Source organism: Danio rerio, chromosome 8, assembly GCF_052040795.2.
Source record: "Danio rerio strain M-AB ecotype USA chromosome 8, GRCz13ab, whole genome shotgun sequence".
NCBI lineage: Eukaryota > Metazoa > Chordata > Actinopteri > Cypriniformes > Danionidae > Danio > Danio rerio.
Window position 1 is genome coordinate 20,498,609 of NC_141028.1, and position 21,643 is coordinate 20,520,251.

General features: G+C 36.3%; 1 protein-coding gene across 1 annotated transcript; it reads right to left on the reverse strand.

Annotated features, from left to right (window-relative positions):
* Positions 1-101: 101 nt before the first annotated feature.
* tmem47 (transmembrane protein 47) lies at positions 102-17,134 on the reverse strand. Its single transcript, NM_214763.2, is given in 3 exon segments — positions 102-4,288; positions 4,737-4,877; positions 16,686-17,134. Coding segments are annotated over 3 exon segments (546 nt in total). The 5' UTR covers positions 16,912-17,134; the 3' UTR covers positions 102-4,109.
* Between the last annotated feature and the right edge of the window lie 4,509 nt (positions 17,135-21,643).

Genomic DNA, 21,643 nt, shown 5'->3' on the forward strand with positions numbered 1-21,643 from the left:
GATTCATTCTGCTATGGCGACCCCTGATAAATAAGGGACTAAGCCAAAGGAGAATGAATGATTTCACAGGGACTTTAAAACATGGAGACGGAACAGCGTTGTTCTTATTTATCTCTTTATTTTGGTTAGTATATAAATTAGTACAGTATGTCACAACTGCATACGGGACAGGAAAAAATCCCAACAGAAAGCACGCAATCACTCAAACACGCATTCAAATGATACATGCATCCTCGTTCAAACACACTAACATGCGCACAACAGACCGACAGTGCTAAGAAACAACCCTACAGTCTGCTTTTGACTACCTGTTTGAATACGTATGCAAAAGAAGACTAACAATCACTCTTCAGATACCAGTCAAAACACTAGTCTATATGCAAGGCTTCGAAACACCACAAGACCTAGGTTCTCTACAATGCAAAGTATCTTCTACCAGATCCCCTAAAAATGAAACATGTATTCAGATGTGCACGAAGAAACTATTTGTGTGCTATGTACATGATTTGTGCTTAAAATAATTGCTGTTTCTTAGCATTAAGAGAGTTTTGCTTTGCTTATCTATGCATAAATGTGTGATACGTTTTTAACATTGAAATATATGCTATTTCAATAGTAATCGATGCTGCGTGAAAATCTGCTTAAGCGTAAAATGTTTTCTCCAGCAGATTTTACAACTGGTTTAAATTAGATATAATTCTGTTTATCAACAAAATGTGGCTTCATTTTAACAAACTATGTTGATGCTTCATGCATTACTGTCACTGAACAAGAACCTCTTTTGTGCAAAATGTTTAATTTCACCTCACCGACCTACAGAGTTTTGCTTGATTTTTAAGACTTTCATACATCGATATGCTATTGCCAATAGACAACAGCGCAAGTGTCAAAATGTGCGTCCCAAATCGCATACTTATGCACTATTCTATGGCATTTTTTAGTATAAATAGTGTAAGTAGTGCGTTCACACTGAAAACTTCAACCGTTAAACAGAAGTGTAGATTGTTGGACACATCACACACTCAACGGCCGCTGCTTTGCTGATGTAGCGGAAGGGGTGGAGCTTTCGGGCACTGACGCTGGATTGGTAAAGTCTAGATCGGCCGGCCGGAAGTGCGATATGTACATTATTATGGCAGCAATTTTTATGACACTGTATAACAATAATTCATATTTTCACAGTACTGTGACGATTGGGTTTAGGGTTAAAAATAGCATAAATAATACTTGGTACAGCTACAGTTTTTACGTTACTGTGACAGTTGGGTTTAGGGTTGGGGTGGGGGTAAACGTTAACAAAATCAATAAATGTGAAATTTAATAAATAATATAAATAAATCTCGCTAACTTCCAGCCGCAACCGTATCCGATCTACCAACAACCATTTGGATTACTTTTTTTATTTTGGATTGTGAAAGCAAACGGGAAACAATTTGAATTTCCGCTTGGTAAAAAAAAAAAAAAACATTAGTGTTCCATTTGGGACGACACTACATTCATATACTATGCTGTTGAGTGTGGAGGTGTATAGTGTGCGCAATTTGGGACTCAGTTCCTGGAGGGCCGCGGCTCTGCACAGTTTTGTTTTAACCCTAATTAAACACACCTGATCAAACTAATTGAGTCCTTAAGGCTTGTTTGAAACCTACAGGTAATACCGCGGTCACACAGCACTGCGAAAAGGGGCGGGATTAAACAAGATGGTTAGTAATTTTTTTTTTAAAAACAAGCGATTGGTCCATATTTTAAATTTCTGTCCAGAAAGGACATGTTTGATCTTCGATTGGTCTCACGCAATTTCGCAGGATAAAGTTTACCAAGTTTGAACTTTTCAACACAGCGAACTGCAAAACTTGTATGAATGAAAGTCTATGGGGCAAAAAGTGCAGTGTGACCGGGGCTTGAGTTCCAACCCTAATTAAACACACCTGATCAAAATAATTGAGTCATTCAGGCTTGTTTGAAACCTACAGGTAAAGCCGTGGTCACACTAGAGTTTGAGCATGCCAAATTCTGTTGTACAGCGCTGCAAAAAGGGGCGGGATAAAACAATGATTAGACAATTTCTGTCCAGAAAGGTCATGTATTAGTCTTACACAACCACGATTTCACATGTCAGAATGCACCAAGCTTGAATTTTTCAATGCAGTGAATAGCGAAACTTGACGCAGGAGGTTGCGTATCCGGTCTGCCGCACTCGTATGCGTATAAATGGATGTTTATAGGGCAGTGTGACCAAGTATTTGGAACTGAACTGTGTAGGGTAGCGGCCCTCCAAGAACTGAGTTTGACACTTCTAGACTACAGACTAGACAAAATTCTGCTCAAAATGATTCCACGCGTTTGAAAAAATGCAATGAGTTCAAAAACTGGTCAAACTAATTAGTAATGTTGACCAACAGAATGTAGCTTGATCTGATCTGCACTTCACACTTCGCTACATATAGTCCTTTATTTTGTCTGCGTAATTTCAATCAGCAAAATATTTTGCAGAGGATTAAAAACTGTTTGCGTGAATTTGCTGTGTTGACCAACAAAACGTAGTCTCGGCCTCAGACGTCATGTCCACGGATTGTTGGCTTAGCGTCTGATGCAAAAGGCACAGAAAATTAGAAACGCTTCAAAAGGTTCAAAGTCACAATCTGATTAGATCGATTCTATGGGATTTTTTGTGGGATGTGTGTCACGTTTTAGCGGTTTATTAACAAAACCAACTTGACCGCAAACATGAAATCAAACAAAGCTTGATTTTAAATTAGACTTTTTTTTCTTTTTTTTGGTGAACTGTGCAATGAACCGTTTTGTCTGTGAAAGTTTGCTTGATTTTTGTGAATGTGCCTCCACCTCAAGGCTGTTTTTGACAAGCTTATCATTATACTCAAAAGTTTGACTGCTCTTGTGCACTAATAACACTGTAACTCACAGATGTCAAAGTCAATTTCTGGAGAGCCGCAGGTCTGCACAGTTTTGCTCCAACCCTAATCAAAACAGCTGATGCAACTAACCAAGATGTTCAAGGTAACTGTGCAGAGCTGCGGCTCTCCAGGAATTGACTTTGATACCTATGATGTTGCTGCTTCCAAAATTGCACGATCGTTATACCAGTGTTAACCAACTCTGTTCCTGGAAGGACACTAACAGTACATATTTTGGATAACTCCCTTATCTGACCCATCAACCTAAACAGCTTTAGAGTCTCTTCTGATGAGTTGATTCAGGAGTGTTTGATTCGAAAGAGGTTAAAAATGTGTACTGCTGGTGTGCCTTTAGGAACAGAGTTGGGAAACACTGCATTATACGATATAACGAACATATAATGGAATCGAAAACGACCATTATAAAAGGAAGTTTTATATAGTATGAGTGGATTTTCAGCATTCTGCCATTGTGACTATCAAATGAATCATCCACATCAATAGTGTTGCTTTACTCACATTCAAGAATTTTCAAATGTGGCATCATAGGATAGTGTAGCATCCATCAGATGCGCACTACAAAATTTCGCCAGAAGCAGTATGGCATTCAGGTATTTCTGGCTTGCTGTTTTTCAAACTACTTGACTCACATACTGTTTTTCACATACTATATAGTAGGGACGTATGCAATTTCGGACGCAGCTTGTTTATTCTTTTATCTTCTGATGCATTCCAGAGACTATATTTGCCTTTAAACCTTCTCTCCTGCATCTGTCAAATCCCAAAACAAATGCTGCGTCTCTCATGGCAAAGTTTGATAGTGTCAGATTTGCAGGCATCTGTCTGCCTCGCTTCAGATCCCACCACAGATGGAGGTTTCCCTGCTGATTACATCACAGACTAGCAGCTCTCCTGCGAACGCAGACTGACATCTGGAGTCAAACGCTCATCTGACAGTCAGAAGATGATCAGACGTGTTAAAACGGCACGAGCAGAGAGAGATATGACAGACGGAAAAAGAAAGAGTGTGACGAAAGGGTTTAATTGAATAATAGAGCATTCTGAAGGAGAATCAAAATATGGATCTATCAGCTCGGCGTCTGCCCCGCATTTTGAGGGTCTTTGTGTCAGTTCAGTGCGTGAGCTGCTATCACAACAGTGAAGAGGGACATCGAAGTGCATTGTGGCTGTGGTTTAATAATAATCTTCGTAGTTCTTAGGGTTCAGGCAGTAGAGAATGGCTCCGCCGAAGGAGAAGATGGTGGCTCCCCAGGCCAGACCGTACCCCCAGTTGAACTCGTGGTATATTCTCAAACTGATGGTCTCGATGAACTTGATGGGATACAGCACCAAACAGCAGGCCTGCAGGACCACTGTGAGAAACAGAAGAGCGCTGGCAATGAAATTTGTAATCATCAAAGAGACAAAAGTAGGTTAAGAACATTAAAAGTCTTGGAAATCCTCAATGGGCTTTGCAGCTTGATAAAGCTCTTGAGTGAGACCCGACTTCAAAGCGAATTAAAAATCCTCTCAAACCAAACGCGAACATGCTTGTTTCAGATACACCTTACATCTTTTCCCTGTGACGGAGAGCGGTTGATTAATGAAGCGAGCGTGCGATGGAAGAAAATTTGTTAGGATGCAAATAATGCATCGGCTGTTTCCCGCTCCATTAGCCGCGGCAGTTGCGACAACATATTTTCGATTCAATAATACATGAAGCCTAATATAATGTGCATGGAGAACAGAAATGGGAAGCCAAGTCATTAATGTCTACAATGTTAGTGTATGTGTGTGCGTAGACAGTTGTGTCTGGTTCACCTGCAGCGAAGAGCATAATCGCGACCGGTCGGTAGAAGCGTCTCCTGGAACGAATGCAAACAGACACCAGGGCCACCAGGAAGGAGAGGAGGATAAGAAACGCTCCACCCAACAGCAAAGCCAATGTGGCGATCTGCCAGTCTGCATTAAATCAATAAAGGAAAAAACACAGATGGGGGATCAGTCTCCTATCCTATTACACTGCATGCACTGTATTCATATTATATTAATGCACCAGATCAGAGCAGAATAAAAGCTCATTGCATATATACCTCGTTTATGCACTGAAGACGGCTAAAAATGGCTTGTTTCAAATACAAGAGTATGTAATGCATTTTGGAACACACTGAATAAAGTATCAAATGTTCTTTTTAATCATTGTAAAGCAGTATTTCAGAATTCTGAATTTCCCTTTTTGTTTCATGAAAGTTCATTTTTGCATTGCATATTATTGAACTTTAAGAGTTGGCAATCATTTTTTCTCATATTATTTATACAATATCTTTGTTGAAGGTGCTGTATGTAAGTTTTTAACTCATCCAAAGCATAAAAATACCATAATATGTTTGCAGATTTGAAACATGCTAAGTGAGCATTCTTGTTTATCTGATAAACAATGCTAAAGTTTGATATTCTGCTTTGAAAAATGTGCGTTATGTGTCTTTTTTTGGTCACCAGCACCCATGCAACCTCCAGAGGACAGTAGCAGACTCCAAAATGAGACGCAGATTCATAGTTCCACATGAGGTGGTTATTAATTAGCAAATAATATAAATACTATGAATGTAAAAAATTGGTGAGCAGGTTACAGTGCAACCATGTCTTCTAACATTACGCTATGTGTTGAGATTTGTGGTGATAAGCAAAATTTGGTTGTTTACACCAGGTAAAACACAACAGAAATTTCAATACAGCCCTTCAGATGCACACAATAGTGCGCTTACTGCACTCCAACGAAATGGTACAATTTATAATCTAATACATATTAAACCTCTTTACAACTATTAAATGTTCAAGAATCACTGATATGTGTTGGCTTGTACGGAGTTACAGTTCTAAAGTTCAATTTCCAATGGTTTATTTTATTTTCAAGATCTAAGGTGAACTCATATTATTCACATTTAACACTTAATAAAGCACATGAGGTGTACCTGAGGTTATCATTGTCAGTTTTTGTTGTTTAGCAAAAATATAAGCCGTATCTAAAATATAAATTTCAGGTGTTGGATAGAACAAAAACTTTTAATATGGAAAGATTTAAATCAGCCTTTCGGCACGACTGTCAGGCACACTGCTATTGGAGTCGTCAATCTGGCAACCTGCTATTGCATGTGTTTTGAACCTGTTGTGTAATACCTAGTTCAACCAGTGGGTGTCAAACTTACATACTGCACCTTTAACCTGTCGATACACTACATGGGTCTAAAGAGACCCGTCTACGTTTATTTTTTCTATATATATTTTATAGCTTGTGCATCAAAGGGTTAATATTTGTTACAAAATTTATATTCAACAAATTTATTAATAACTGTGAGCCAAATCGACTGTTGATATGAAACAATTCAAAATGCTTAAATGTGTTACAGAACATTTGATCATTTTACTTTAACTGTGGTTAATTATTGTTCAACTTGAAACCAATAACAGTTTTATGTATTTTCATTATTGTTTTAAAAAAAGTGAATGAGAGATACACTGAAATATCAATCACGATAACGGAGTTAATAATTAAAAATTGCATCATTAATAACAAATAATTAATCTACTATTGGTGTATCCAAAAATGTTTGTTTAAATTAATGAGAGATAAATTATAAAAATCCAGTTTCCCACCAGAGGAAGTGACATTACATGGAGCAAGTCACATGCTATCTCTATCAGTGCTTTAGTCTTTTTACAACTGATGTAACCAAGTTGAGCAAAATATAGAGACAGACACAAAATGTATATTTTTTTTATTACTAAAATTACAAGTAATTCAGAAAACTTACGTCTCATGCAAACGTTTCTTTTATATTAAGGAGACTTTCAGTAGAGTAAACACAAAAAAAATGTAAATAAGAAGCTGAATGTATGATTCAGGAGGTGGAGAAAGTCAAAAAATAGCTATTGTGGAAGTCTTTAAGGTAATCTTTTTTTAAGAAAATAATGTCCCTAGATAAACATATACATACACATAATATACAAGCATTATAGGCAGAGATAACTTAATATGATTTGTTGCTATTCAAGACATTTTCATTAGACTTTGTTTTTAAAAAAAAAGATTTATCAAGGAGATGCAAAAATGTACTCGTAATACTAGAATCACCTAGTTTTTTTTCTTCAAAGATGAACAAATTTTGACGCAAATACATAATAGAATATTACCATCTTTCCATTTTACCTTTTTAAATCCTTTATAAGTATTTTTATTGTTGATTCATATTAACCAAGGCAGTAAACAAATCTTATCAAGTGAAACCTTTAAACAGTTAAAGTTAAAATTTATTTTAGTGAACTATTCCTTTTAAGAAACCGTCAATGCACATGCCCTCAGAACAGCTGACACACAAACTCATTTCTTGGGTTTGCGTATTTGAAAGAATGAACCTCTAAGGGCAGCAGAAAGCTTATCGACAACTCTGCTGGGCTAAATGGGGCATCGCATAATGTATTCCTCCCTCCCTTTCTCTCTCCTTCAGTCCCTCTTGTTTCTGCCTTTCATTCAAGCACTCTGAGACACTCAGCTAGAGTAGAGCCCAGAAATAGCACTGAATCCTCTGTGGAACGCAGGACAGAGGGAGGGGGCAAGCAGTAAAGAGTCGCCTGAAACACTACGCCTGCTTCCATATCTGGACACCTGACAGTAAATGTGTGGAATCTCACATGCACTTCAGAACTCCTGACCATTCTCATTAGGTAGGCAGAGGAAAAATGGGTTATGAGTAGACGGTCTCTGAGGAGTGACTTGCAAAGTCTCTTTAGCTATGTTGGCTGAGGTAATATTTACTTATTCAATGAGTAATGTATAATTAGGCATCATTTTAATATTTTGGAGACAATGTTAATAATTGTTTTGCATTTTTCATTTGTCAGCTAAACACAGAGCCGAAAGACAGTCTGACTTTCCAGCAACTCAGTAATAATGCGGCTAGTGAAAGATTCAGGGCTCTATCATACACCCAGAGCAATAAGGCGCAAGACATGTTCAGACCAGCGCAGCCCTAATTTTCACGCTTTGTGCCACGTTGTTTGAATAGCAAATACAATTGTACCACTTTGTGGATTCATGGGTGTACTGCTCTGAAAAGTAGCAGTTTTAAGGTGCATTGTTTGTGCGTTGCTATTTTGAGGAACTGAAATAGACTACGCCATTGACCAACTAAAATCTGCTCTAAAAGTCCATTGCAGAGTGCGTTAGTTATGCACCTGTGTGGGTCCAAATGCATACACATTGCTTAATATACACAGGATGAACAGCAATACAGAAATATCTTTACATATAAAAACAAATTAAAGGATTAAAATGTTACAAAATATAATATTTTCTATATAGATATAAAAACCATTACCACTACCTAAATAATACCTAGCATTATTAGTTATTATTTGCATTTATTATATAATAAATATTATATTTATTATATTTGTTTTGATGAAAACAAGTATAGATTTGTCCATCTGTCGGGTTTAGGAAACATGCATTACCATTTGGGGCATAAGAATAGGACGTGTGTTTGGATATAACTCAGTTTTTTTGACCAGACATCTTATTATGGATGGATGTCTTCAGTGGAGTGTGTACAACACTGTTTCCCAGTGTTGCTAACTTAGTGACTTTTTAGCACCCCCCTAGTGACAAATTTTCCAAAAAGCGACTAGCAACAAATCTAGTGACTTTTTTGTGTGTTACTGGAAATTTTATAGACTGTCATTTGTCCATTCTGTACCGTCCCTACTCTTCTCGACCCCTCCCCCGCCTCAGAGCACTAACAGCCCGTCCTCAAACAGCAGTCTCTCCCACCTGCAGCCTGAGAGCAGATCACGGCTCTGCGCACCTACGGCAAACGATTTAGCACCGGCAGTGGGAGGTATTTTCATTGTACAGTCAAACTGATCTGCCTCTCCTTTATTTTAACAATTTATGACCGTTTAATCTTTTCTTGTTCACTATCATAGATATTTTAGTGACAGTTTCGAAACTTGTGTGAGTTTATTACGCCTGGGAGATTACTGCAAATTCACTACACATCTATATTGATATACTGTATTCAAACAGCAATAAATTTAGTTAAATTGACATGCTTGCATAAAGTGTAGTGCAACTACAAATACCCATTTATTAACTATAGGCTGTTAAACAAACAAGACGTAGAACTTGATGACGTCAGTAATATGCAAATTGACTTATGACGTAATCTAGTGACTTTTAGTGACTTTTCGGACGGAGGGTAGTGCCTTTTCATTGAAAATAGTTGGCAACAGTGCCGTTTACTTATCTACAGAACAAAAGGAGTAAAGAGTAAAAGTAATGTAAAGAGAAAGTAAAGAGGCCGAATGGAGGAAGCTTGTTCGTGCTGCAGATAGTTTGTTTAATTGTTTTCTAAAGCGTTCGGTTTTTCTACTTACAAAGTCGCCATTTAAATAGCAAATGCGCCACAGCACGACTCAACTGACTCTTGTGCTGCGTTCACACCAGACGCGGAAGAAGCGTCAAGCGCGAGTGATTTACATCTTAAGTCAATGCAAAGACGCGAATAGAGATCCTACGGCACGAATGAAACGGCACAAGTTGTGCATTTTGCGTAATTGACGTGCTTAACGCGTGTTTCGGATAATTGCTTCAGTTTGAAAATTTGACATTCGCGTTGCGTAACCAATCAGGAACTTTCTCTTGTAAGGGTGTGCTTATGTCGTAGCGCCTGTTGTTGGTGTCTCGAGAGGAAATACTACTGCCGACACCGAACAAGACTCGGCTCAGTTGGAAGCACAGCTGAAAGCCTCCATCATCCAGGTTAAGTTTCTGGAGGACTTTATGAACTCACAAAGCTGGGTGCACCTCTGAAAGGATCTAGTGGACTCAGATACGGTTCCAAACAAACTGACACAGCCTTCATAAAGCACATTAACGAAGTTATTCTCTCAATAAAATCCATGTTAGCCATTTAGCAATGAAGCTAGAGTCCCCGAGCAGTAAGAAGCCCCGCCCATGACTTGAATACGCGTCAATTGTGAGGTGAATTTGAGGAGCGAATGAAGCGGATTTGACGCGCGAATGAAGTGTGTGAACACAGCATTAAAGGGAATAGGAGACAAGACTGATTGGCTTAATGAACGTTATGCTCAAAACACACCCATAACCCATTAAGAAAATAAGCACAACCCTGTTAGACTCTGCACCCCGGCGCAGAGCATATTTTGCCGTCCTTAAAATAGCAAACGTGGATTTTGACATGCGCTTTAGACTTTGCTCCTAGATCGTAAAAATAGAGCCCCCAGTGTTTTTGAATAAACCAGTGAATTATTTAATGATCTGAATAGGATGAGAGTCACGCTCTGATAACTACCAAAAATCTGTTAAATGAAATGGCTTGATGGGTCAGTAGATGTGTCTCCTCACCAGTTTAAATACAAAACGGAAACTTGGCATTTACAAGATTTTTTTTTTTTAAATCAGGTCAAAATACAAGCATCCAGACCACTCAGAGTATTACATTTATTATGCAAGTTATCAAACTTTTATGCATTTGTATCAAATAATGAATGAATCAGTTTTTTGTGAATTAATCTGCTTAGTAAATGATTCAGTGTCTTGCTTATGAGAATCTGTGCTTGTTTTCAAATAATGAATCTGTATGATTTATTGACTCACTCATATGGAGAGTCATTCGTTTTGACTCAGTAATTAATCAGTGTAAGAAAAAAAGGTGAAGTGAACGATTTAATGATTCATAATAATTTTAATGATTCAAGTGATTTATACATTATACATTTCCACATGTTTTGATCCTGAATAAATTAGTGTTTTTACATGACTCAGTTATTGATTTTAATGTGATGAAAATCACTTGTTGAAAGTCATGAATGAATTGGCTAGGTGTATATTTAGTCAATGATCCACTGATCCAGTAAAGTCACTTGTTTTAAAAAATTAGTAAATTAGTGTTTGTGAATAAATTAGCTGAGTAAATAATTCAGTGACTCACTCTTCAGGAAACCATCCGTTTAGACGCATGAATGAATTGTGTTGAATAAATTATTTAATGACTTGCTCATAAAGTTTTTTTGCTCCTGAATGAATAAGTGTTTTCGAATGAACTGTCAAATAATGAATTAATTAGATTTTGTAAACGAATCTGCTGAGTAAATGATTCAATGACCCACTTACAAGTGTAGATGCTTGATTTTAAATAATAAATATGTGTATGTGAACCAATTAAGTGAATGATTCAATGACTCACTCACTATGAACAGTTGTTTATTTTGACTTATGAGTGAATCAATGTAAGCAAATTATTTGAGTTACTACTAATCATAAATTGAACGAATCAGTGTTTTTACTCAACTTAGTCAATGACAATGGTGAGTCGCTCGTTGCAGTTCATGAATGAATCAATGCTTGTCAATATATCAGCTAGGTAAATTAGTGATTATTAATAAATCCGTATTCGTGAGCACATTAGCTGAGTGAATGATTCATAGACTCACTCATTAGAGCAGTCATGTGTTTTGACTTATAAATGAATCATTTTGAGTGAATCAGTTGCTTTGTTCCTAAATGAATAGGTGTTTTTGAATGTATTGTTCAGTGACTCACTCTAAAGACATTTGCTGCAGCTACTGGTATATCAATGCAACATGCAAAATACTCTATTTTACAATATGTCTGCCAAAACAAGAGCAAATTTTAAAGGTTTCATCCGTTTTGTACTATTCAGTGACATAATAATCTTGCAACACCATGCATCACAAATAAAAACATCTTTGTACAGTTACAGAAGTTACACTAACAAGAACATTAATGCTGGTCGTTAATAACATAAAGTGTTTTTTAAGGTTTTAAATTGCTCTGAAATATTACATTTACATTTACATTTACATTTAGTCATTTAGCAGACGCTTTTATCCAAAGCGACTTACAAATGAGGACAAGGAAGCAATTTACACAACTAAGAGCAACAATGAATAAGTACTAAAGGCAAGTTTCAGGTCTGTAAAGTCTAAGAAGGGAAGTGTTAGTATTAGATTTTAGGACTTATATTAGATTTTAGGACTGCACAACATATCGTTTCAGCATCGATATCGCAATGTGTCCATCCGCACATTACTGGATCTGCAATGTCAAGTATAAATTATTGTTGACCAGGAGCTTGTAGATTAATGGCGATATTGTGGATTTAAAATATATTAATTGCATTTGTTTGCATTTTTTTCTGTTAAACACATGGTAAAAAAGTGATTTGTTTACTTTACTCAAAAAAATTAATTAATTAAAATCATTGCCTTATAATTATTATATAATTATTACGCACAAACAAACCGTCTGTGTAATTCAAATTTAAGTTGATGGGTTTACCGATTTTTAAAAGTAAAATCAATGTTACTTTTAAAGCAACGGGTTTACTCATTTATTTAAAGTAACTAATCACTTTTTTCAGTTACAAAGACTAATAAAATCACATTTTTATAGTGTCATTTTACTTTAGATTTGTAAATATACTTGTCCAACCTTCATTTAGACTTACCAGAAAAAAATAAACCACTTTATTCCTCTCATGTTTTCCCATCCTAAAAAATTGAGTTTAATGTTAATTTAAATAATTTATGTAGATGCACTCACCTATAAAATCACCCCAAATGTTCTGAAATAGTGAATTCTTCACAAAAGAAAAGTTATTCAGTCCAAAGTCAGGGGTGGAAAGAGTAATAAAATATTCTACTCAAGTAAAAGTATAAGTAAAATTTACTTAAGTAAAAGTAAAGCTACATGTCTATAAATCTGCTCAAGAAAAAGTAAAAATTAACTCATTAAAAATGTACTCATGAGTAAAGAGTCTCTATTTCTCAAAAGGCATAAGAGGATATAAATCTTCAATTAGTTGTTTTTATGGAACTTTAAAAATTTAAGACAAAAAATTATATACTTATTTAAAATATTTCACAGATTAGCCTATTTAACACTTTAAACAAATTGACAAATTCTAATGCAACGTCTATGTTAGCTAACTTGTGCAAAGACAATTTTGCTTTAAGTCCCTGTTAATATCTAATCCTGGTGCTAACGAACATTAGCAATGTTACGAACACGATCAAATATTTGTTTGGGCCCAAACTAAAAAAACAAAAACAAATTTAAAACCGTTTTAGCATTGTTTTTTTCTGAAGTTGCACCCTAGTTTGATCATGTACAAATGTCATTCTAGCTATATCGTATACATTTTATTATAAAGGCCTACATCATGCTGACAATCAACAACAAAAATTATGATATAACAGGCGATTGTCCACATAAAGCTTAAGAAGCATACAGTTCTTTATAATATATATATATATATATATATATATATATATATATATATATATATATATATATATATATATATATAAAAATTTGTAAAATAAAGAGTTGCAGGTTAAGGAAACATGAGATGAAGTTGGCATAGGCCTTGGTGCAATTGAAAATTAAAATTATTAAATATTAAATAAAATAATTAAAATAAAACAGAAAGATAGATGGGTAACTAGAACAGACAGATAGATTTATCTGCACATGCCGCCGATCAGGTGCAATGCGCGGCGCACGCGCTGCTTTAGCTTTCCTTGTGTATGCGATGGGAAAGAAGTCTCCCCGCATCCATCGTGTACTGGATTATATCATGTGCACTGCTTTATTTCCGCATAATAATGATCTTTATAAATCTAACTCCAGCAGTAAATAGACTATTTTACCCGCAGAATATTTCAAATGCTGCTGCTGCAATGACATGATTTCCGAGCGCGATTTTCTTATTTTTCGTTGGATTGCTTTATACATTTATTTTTTTTTACTCTGATAGAAACGGATATGATTTAAAATGTAGCAAAGAGCAATACTTTAGGCAAATCATATTTAAGTCAAAATTAAATTACAGATTTTAAACACTACACTAAAAAGTATAAATTATCAAAAAAACTAGAAAAAAAAAGTACAGTAACGTGAGTAAATGTAATTTGTTACTTTTCACCTCTCAATTTGGTTAAAATAGATTTCATATCGCAATGTATAACGCAGAAAAACAAAATATGTATGTTAATATGTATGTATTTTTTTCCAATATCGTGCAGCCCTATTAGATATTACTAAAAAAAATTGTTACAAACACCAAACTACTGCATACCATTTTCACATTTTGCAATGACTTGCTTTAGGAAGTTATAAAAATAGCAGAAATGACTTTACACATTGTTACAAAGAAACAAAACACTACATTAGCGTTTTTGTGCAGTCGTCTCATAATAAATGATTCAATTACTGAACCCGAGAAAGGACTCCATTTCATAAGACCTCGATACTTGTTTGTTTAAACAAACCCATAAATGCGCTGGATCCTGTCGCAGGGTTTTGTTATTGCAGAGCGATATCTGTAAATAGAAGCATTTTCATCAGCCTGGGAAAATGATCTATAATTTTCTCAGCCAGAAAATCATCATTTCTAGTACTAAATCATGTCAAAACATCATTTTCAGTGATGGCTGAGAGCAGCTCTAGGCTACTTCAGCTCCATTCTGCCGTACTATAGTTTCGAACATAAACAAAGCCTTTAAAGGTTTATGATTCAACCTTATAAGTACGTCTGTCAGCGCAGGAAGTTGAAGAGAGACATGAAAACAGAACCCCTAACACTTCAACCTCTATGGATAGCCACCAAAAGCCTGCGAATCGTCAACAAACATGTCTTTCCCCCATCTGAGAAAAAATTTCGACTTTATGTAACCTTGAGCTCCATGTCTGAGGGGTTTCCAGAAGAATGGAGCTTATCCAAAATCCCCTACAGGACTACAGATGGAAATGAGGAGATGAGATAAAAATCAAAACATTCATTACTATAATCTGTTTTTCGGCAAGCGAGTGCCTCTTGGCTAGTTCTTTCAATCTGATACCATGATGAGGGGGGAAAATAAGAACTCCAATGTCAAAGACGAGCGACTGAATTCCGCCAATAAGACTCAATGTCTCCACATTCCTCGCCGTCCGCAGATGGGAAAACAGTGTGCGACGCGGACTCCACATTCAACCGCTGCTTCCTCTCCAGTCGAGCATAACATCAGCACAAAAAGACTCACACACTTTCGCCACATTCCTCTTGTTTACGATTATCTTTCCCCAAGAGCTTTCACAACCTCGGATTTAGGGTGGATGTGTGCGTGTAAAACGGGAGTGTTGTTTATGTTAGCATATCTGTGTTGTTCAATGGACACAGATAAACTTTAAAACCATGCCCTGGACTCAATATAGACGCCGGTACTCGAGTCAGCCGGTAATTGCCAAGCTAATGAGATTGAGTTTAATGCACAGGGCATGACACACGGAGGAAATGGAGTGACTGATTACAAAAAAAGCCCCCAGATCAATAATGCGCTGCCGAGGGAAGCCATTCACCAAGGCCTCTGCCTTGGTATTTTGACTAGAGCTTCATGACTTTATATGGAGTCAAACTGGGCTTTTTAAAGGAGTCCAGAACCAAGCACATTGTGAATGGAAAGCAGGCATAAAATAACATCTTAAATCTTAACTACTTCAGGCCATCCGAGACCGCGCCGTAAAAATGTGCCAACGAATACCTCAAGACCAACATATGAAAATGGATTTCCAAGTAAAGCTATGCTCGCAAAAGCAAGCCTCCATGCATGCCAAGAGGGAAGTTTCTGTTTCAAAGCAAAATGACATTTCTAGAATGCAGCACTTGTTTCCTTGGTAACTAATCTGTCCACATTAGGGCCTCAAGGGAGCTCTCCTCTCAAACTTAACCTCACTCCTTTTGGCCGGTGAGGAGACTTTAACAAAGGCTCATTTTGTGGACAACAAAAGCAGAATGAAACCCCAGCTGGACCGCCGATTCCATCACACGTTCCCACATCATCCAAAAGCCCTTCCACCAAAGCAAGCTGTGAATAAAATACAGCGTCCTGTTAAATGTTCAGGATCGATATCAATTAATTAATGAAGCGTTCTTCACAAACACTGCCTCAGTAATGAGATTAATCCTGGCTGGAAAGAGTCTTGTCTGCTGAAAACAGAATGAATTCAGGCTTGATTTCCCCCAAAACCATTGGCACAAGCTGTTTCCTTTAAACTAGCCAGGACTTATTTTTAAGTATTTGCTAACGAATAAACCCAAGTGTAACTAGTAGCCTATATCTTTTAACTTTGTAGTATTTATAAAATATATTAATTTAACTATTAGAAACAAGCTGTTCCAAAGTTGACTAGTTTATTCGTTTGTTAATTTGTATTAAACTAGCCTAATTACATGCGAAATACACAACAACAAATATGTAAGCTAGCTAAATCTGGGACAGACACTCGTTACTATCAGGTATTAGCATTTACTAAATTATTAATGCTGAAACAGACAAATAACATTAAAATGCTTTGTTTCATTGATTCAAATCCGATAGAATATCGTAAACACGAATTTTTGACTATATTGTTGACAATTTTATAGAATTGTTGTCTCATTATATAGAAAGAGCTGGTTAAGCACGACCTCAACAATGAGTGATAATAATGATGCGCCAGGGAGCGAAGGGCCCCTTTTGTTATCATCTCATAAATTAAATATGCACCTCCAGGGCCACGTTACAGCTCACTAACTTAAAAAAAGACTGCGCCCTTTTTTTGTTTTCCCTGCATCCTAAAATATGCATGAACAGCTCATCTTGTCTGAACATTGTTTACAGCAAAGTTACAAAAGTAACGGGTCTCACCGGTTCCCAGTGTGCTGTTGCACCGCCAGGTCGCGGAGGCAGCGGGCTTCGAGCACGACTTCCACAGGGACAGGTGATACTGGTCATCGGCGGTGACCCACGCCGGACTCAGCACGGCCCCGACATCCAGGCACAGCGCGAGGAAAACACACACCAGACCAACCAACTTCAGGGGCGTCAACGCCGACACGCGCACTTCCTCTGCTCCGCTCACGGATGAGGCCATGTCGGCTGGATGCGCTGGGCTGATGCTGCGCTGCGTCTCGGAGAGGAAAAAGAGGACTATCCGCACACTTTGGATCCGTATCCGCGATCAGTGTTTTGGAGATTGTGGAACAGCTGCGCGAGAGGGACGCTGTAACAGCTGCCCTCGCGCTCCTATGAACGCGACTGCACTGCACATTATTGAAAAATCTCTGCTGCACCTGCAGGGTCCTAGTGCCTCGCCGGAGCTCCCTTTCACAAAACCCTGATGTATGATTCACGGTCTGTTATCGAGTCAATAGTTCAGTGACGCACCGAACAAGAACCGAGACTTATATGAACATGTTTGACCCAAAATATGGTGATTTAGAGGGCTGGATATGGAACAAAATCAATGCCTAAAGTCTTGAATTAAAAAGCTCGTTGAATATCACAAACTGAAAAAAATAATACACCGTATTAACAAGTTCTTGCGTTTTAATGACTTGAATTTCAGGGTTTGTATTTTTAGGTCCTGAAATTTAACATATCTGTTTATTTAAGCTGCGAATATTTCAACGAAAAATATTTCAAACACGTTTTCATACTTAAAAATTCAATAATTCATATTCAATTTTCAGATTTCACTTACAAAATATTCAATACCCTTTAAAAATACGATGTATAATATTCAAAAGGTCATTTTCAGTTCATTTTATTTCAGTTCAAATATTCGCTTCCATAAATTCAGTGGATCAAATTCGACTGTTAAAATTCAACATTACATCCGGGAACTGCAGGAGAAGCAATAGATTGCAGATTGAAGATCGCAGCTGCTCTAGCTTTCACCAGCAGGTGGAGATGGAATAATGTAAGATTTTTAACCCAGTAAACAGGCGAGAAAAAGGCTAATAAAGGCACAAAAGTAGCATTTAATTTTAATATCAATGCCTTGGACATTATAAATAATAAAAAGTATGAGTAAAATGAGTAAATGAGGGTTTAGTCATTTATATTTGCCCTTATGTAACGGAAGCCAGCTGGTGATCGCGTAAAGCTCACCCCTCGGATCCAGGGACAGACGTTGTTCTGCAATCTTATCGGAGCTTGTCTCCCATGCTGGCTCGATACCTGCTCGGACCGGTGCGGTTACTTGCACATAAACCGTCTTTTGATGAATATGATGTTACACATTGTCTATCTTTATTGACTCTTTCTTCCATAGACGCGAAGTATTATATTGACAGCTAAAGAGTATAAACGTAAGAGAAACAGGAGAGGAAATATAATAATAATTATACAAAATAGATAAACATTGACAGGGCTAAGAACAATTACGAACAAAGATTTTCAAAACCAGAGAGATTTTATGAGAATGTCACAAAACAGTTTACTTGGAAATGTTAAACAGAGTTCAGGTATGATTTAAGGTTGGTTATGGATGGGGCGTCTGATTTAAAATAATTTAACATGCGAATGCATTAAAGGGGCGTCTTCAGTTATTCACACAGAACCGTCTAATATGGCATAACTATAAGGAGTAATTTTGCGCTGTTTAAACGCAGCTATGTCAGGATTGGGATAGGTTATAATTTAATTATTTAAATTATGATTGTTATTATTATTTTATGACATGTATTTGGGCTATTGCGCTTAAATAAGTCATCCGTGATTCTAAATTAATATTTCTATTTATCCTTTTTAGCTATCACTTTGCTATCGTCTTTCTCTTCTTTTTTTCTAGTTGTTGGGGTTCTGCCACGGTTAAACGTTTGCAAAATGTCTTTGGTTTGTCCAGAATATTGCTTTTCCTCTAAAATAGAGACGAAGCAGAAGGAAAATGAATGAATTGATGAATTAATGAAATGATTGACGTTTTTATGCATGTGGTGTGCGGTTTGCTCACGACAAAGTCGAACGAGTGGCCGCGAGCTCCGGTGGCCAGTCAGAGCCAGCGCCACATATCAAACTGATTAAGAGATGCTGGATGGCTGTCAATATTTGATAGGAATTCTTCCAAAGTTTCAGATGATATCTGGGCGTGTGCATAATAATGTAAAATGAAAGTGAAAGTCATGACATTTGGCCAAGCATAAGAATAGCCTACAAGAGTGTTTCGATTATTATATTAATCATGACATATGTCATGCTTGGGCTTATATGAATAACACCTCGCTGTTTACCATTTCCGAAAGTGGAGCTGACGTCGGCGCGAAATTGCTTGTATAATTGTAAAAAGAGTGATGAATATTAATGGATTTCTTATATCTGTCATTTCTGATGATATAATTGATTTAGTGTGAGCTTATGAGTTTCCAACACAGCAAAAATGCATCAAGAATCCTAAACTAATAACTTTGTCAAGCAAAAATTTGGATTTTATAAGCTACTGATTTTTTTTAAAAAACAAGAAAAAAGAAACTATTAGCTACCCTAGCAATTGTTTATTTAAATATGATCATCTCAAAATATAAAATAAAAACATAATGGTTTGACTTTGTGAAATCATAAAACAGACTTGCAGAAAAGAGTTATAAATGAGCAAATACATTCTCTCCAGTAGATGGCGATTAAAGCTCAGTAATACCCCATGAGGATGAATTGAGCTGCTTTGCAGGAACCCCTCAACCACGCATGTCAAACCACGCATTATAAACATTAATCTTATGAAACTAGCTCAAGTGACAACTATATTAAGTTTAAACCAGTTTAAATAAGTTTATATGTTTAATAACTGCAAAAAAGATCAACATTGCTAATCATAAAATACAAACGGTCGCTGAAAAGTTATAAATAACGGTTTTCTCGTTTAATAAAAACAAAGTCAGTTATAACTGCCTATTATCAAACCACAGGCGACTCGTTTTATTAGTTATCATTGGCTGCGACGTTGCCACTTTTGCGTTATTACCTTTTTTCTCGCCTACAGGCTACATAACAATAAAACAATAATCTGGACAAACTAAGACATTTGGCAAACGTTTAACCATGGCAGAACCCCAAAAATTAGAAAAAATGTCATACAATAATAATATTAACAATCATAATAATAATTTAAATGATGAAAATGTATAACCTATGCCAATCCTGACATAGCTGCGTTTAAACAGCGCAAAATTACTCCTTATAGTTATGCCATATTAGACGGTTCTGTGTGAATAACTGAAGACGCCCCTTTAATGCATTCGCATGTTAAATTATTTTAAATCAGACGCCCCATCCATAACCAACCTTAAATCATACCTGAACTCTGTTTAACATTTCCAAGTAAACTGTTTTGTGACATTCTCATAAAATCTCTCTGGTTTTGAAAATCTTTGTTCGTAATTGTTCTTAGCCCTGTCAATGTTTATCTATTTTGTATAATTATTATTATATTTCCTCTCCTGTTTCTCTTACGTTTATACTCTTTAGCTGTCAATATAATACTTCGCGTCTATGGAAGAAAGAGTCAATAAAGATAGACAATGTGTAACATCATATTCATCAAAAGACGGTTTATGTGCAAGTAACCGCACCGGTCCGAGCAGGTATCGAGCCAGCATGGGAGACAAGCTCCGATAAGATTGCAGAACAACGTCTGTCCCTGGATCCGAGGGGTGAGCTTTACGCGATCACCAGCTGGCTTCCGTTACATAAGGGCAAATATAAATGACTAAACCCTCATTTACTCATTTTACTCATACTTTTTATTATTTATAATGTCCAAGGCATTGATATTAAAATTAAATGCTACTTTTGTGCCTTTATTAGCCTTTTTCTCGCCTGTTTACTGGGTTAAAAATCTTACATTATTCCATCTCCACCTGCTGGTGAAAGCTAGAGCAGCTGCGATCTTCAATCTGCAATCTATTGCTTCTCCTGCAGTTCCCGGATGTAATGTTGAATTTTAACAGTCGAATTTGATCCACTGAATTTATGGAAGCGAATATTTGAACTGAAATAAAATGAACTGAAAATGACCTTTTGAATATTATACATCGTATTTTTAAAGGGTATTGAATATTTTGTAAGTGAAATCTGAAAATTGAATATGAATTATTGAATTTTTAAGTATGAAAACGTGTTTGAAATATTTTTCGTTGAAATATTCACAGCTTAAATAAACAGATATGTTAAATTTCAGGACCTAAAAATACAAACCCTGGAATTCAAGTCATTAAAACGCAAGAACTTGTTAATACGGTGTATTATTTTTTTCAGTTTGTGATATTCAACAAGCTTTTTAATTCAAGACTTTAGGCATTGATTTTGTTCCATAGCTGGATTCAACACATTTTGTAATTTTTTTATACACAAACAGAGCTAGGCTATATTTTACCATTTGATATTTTTCTTGTTAAATTTCGCTAATTGAATCTCTTAATAAGTTTCTTAAAACTCGGGCCATTCACAATGTGATGGTTGATAACGTTTTATGGGTAGCCTATGTAGTGGTGGAAACAATTAGTGAACTTCTGTGATGGTTGTAGCCTGTGTTGTTCAGCAGTCAATGGACACTTGCACTTTCATAGTAAAAAAAACAGCCTACAGGCTAATAAAATAAAAAACACAAATGTTTCCTGATTATTATGCCCATGAAAAAAATATATTGATTTATAGTTAATACTTTAGTGTTTTTGAACTATACCACAGTAAAGTGTATTACATTTACAACAGTGTTAGTGAATATATTGTTTTATATTGAACTGATAAACTGTAATAATAACTACTGTATTATAGATATACTACAGTAAACAACTGTCGTGTACCTCAGTGTAATACCATATAGTTGT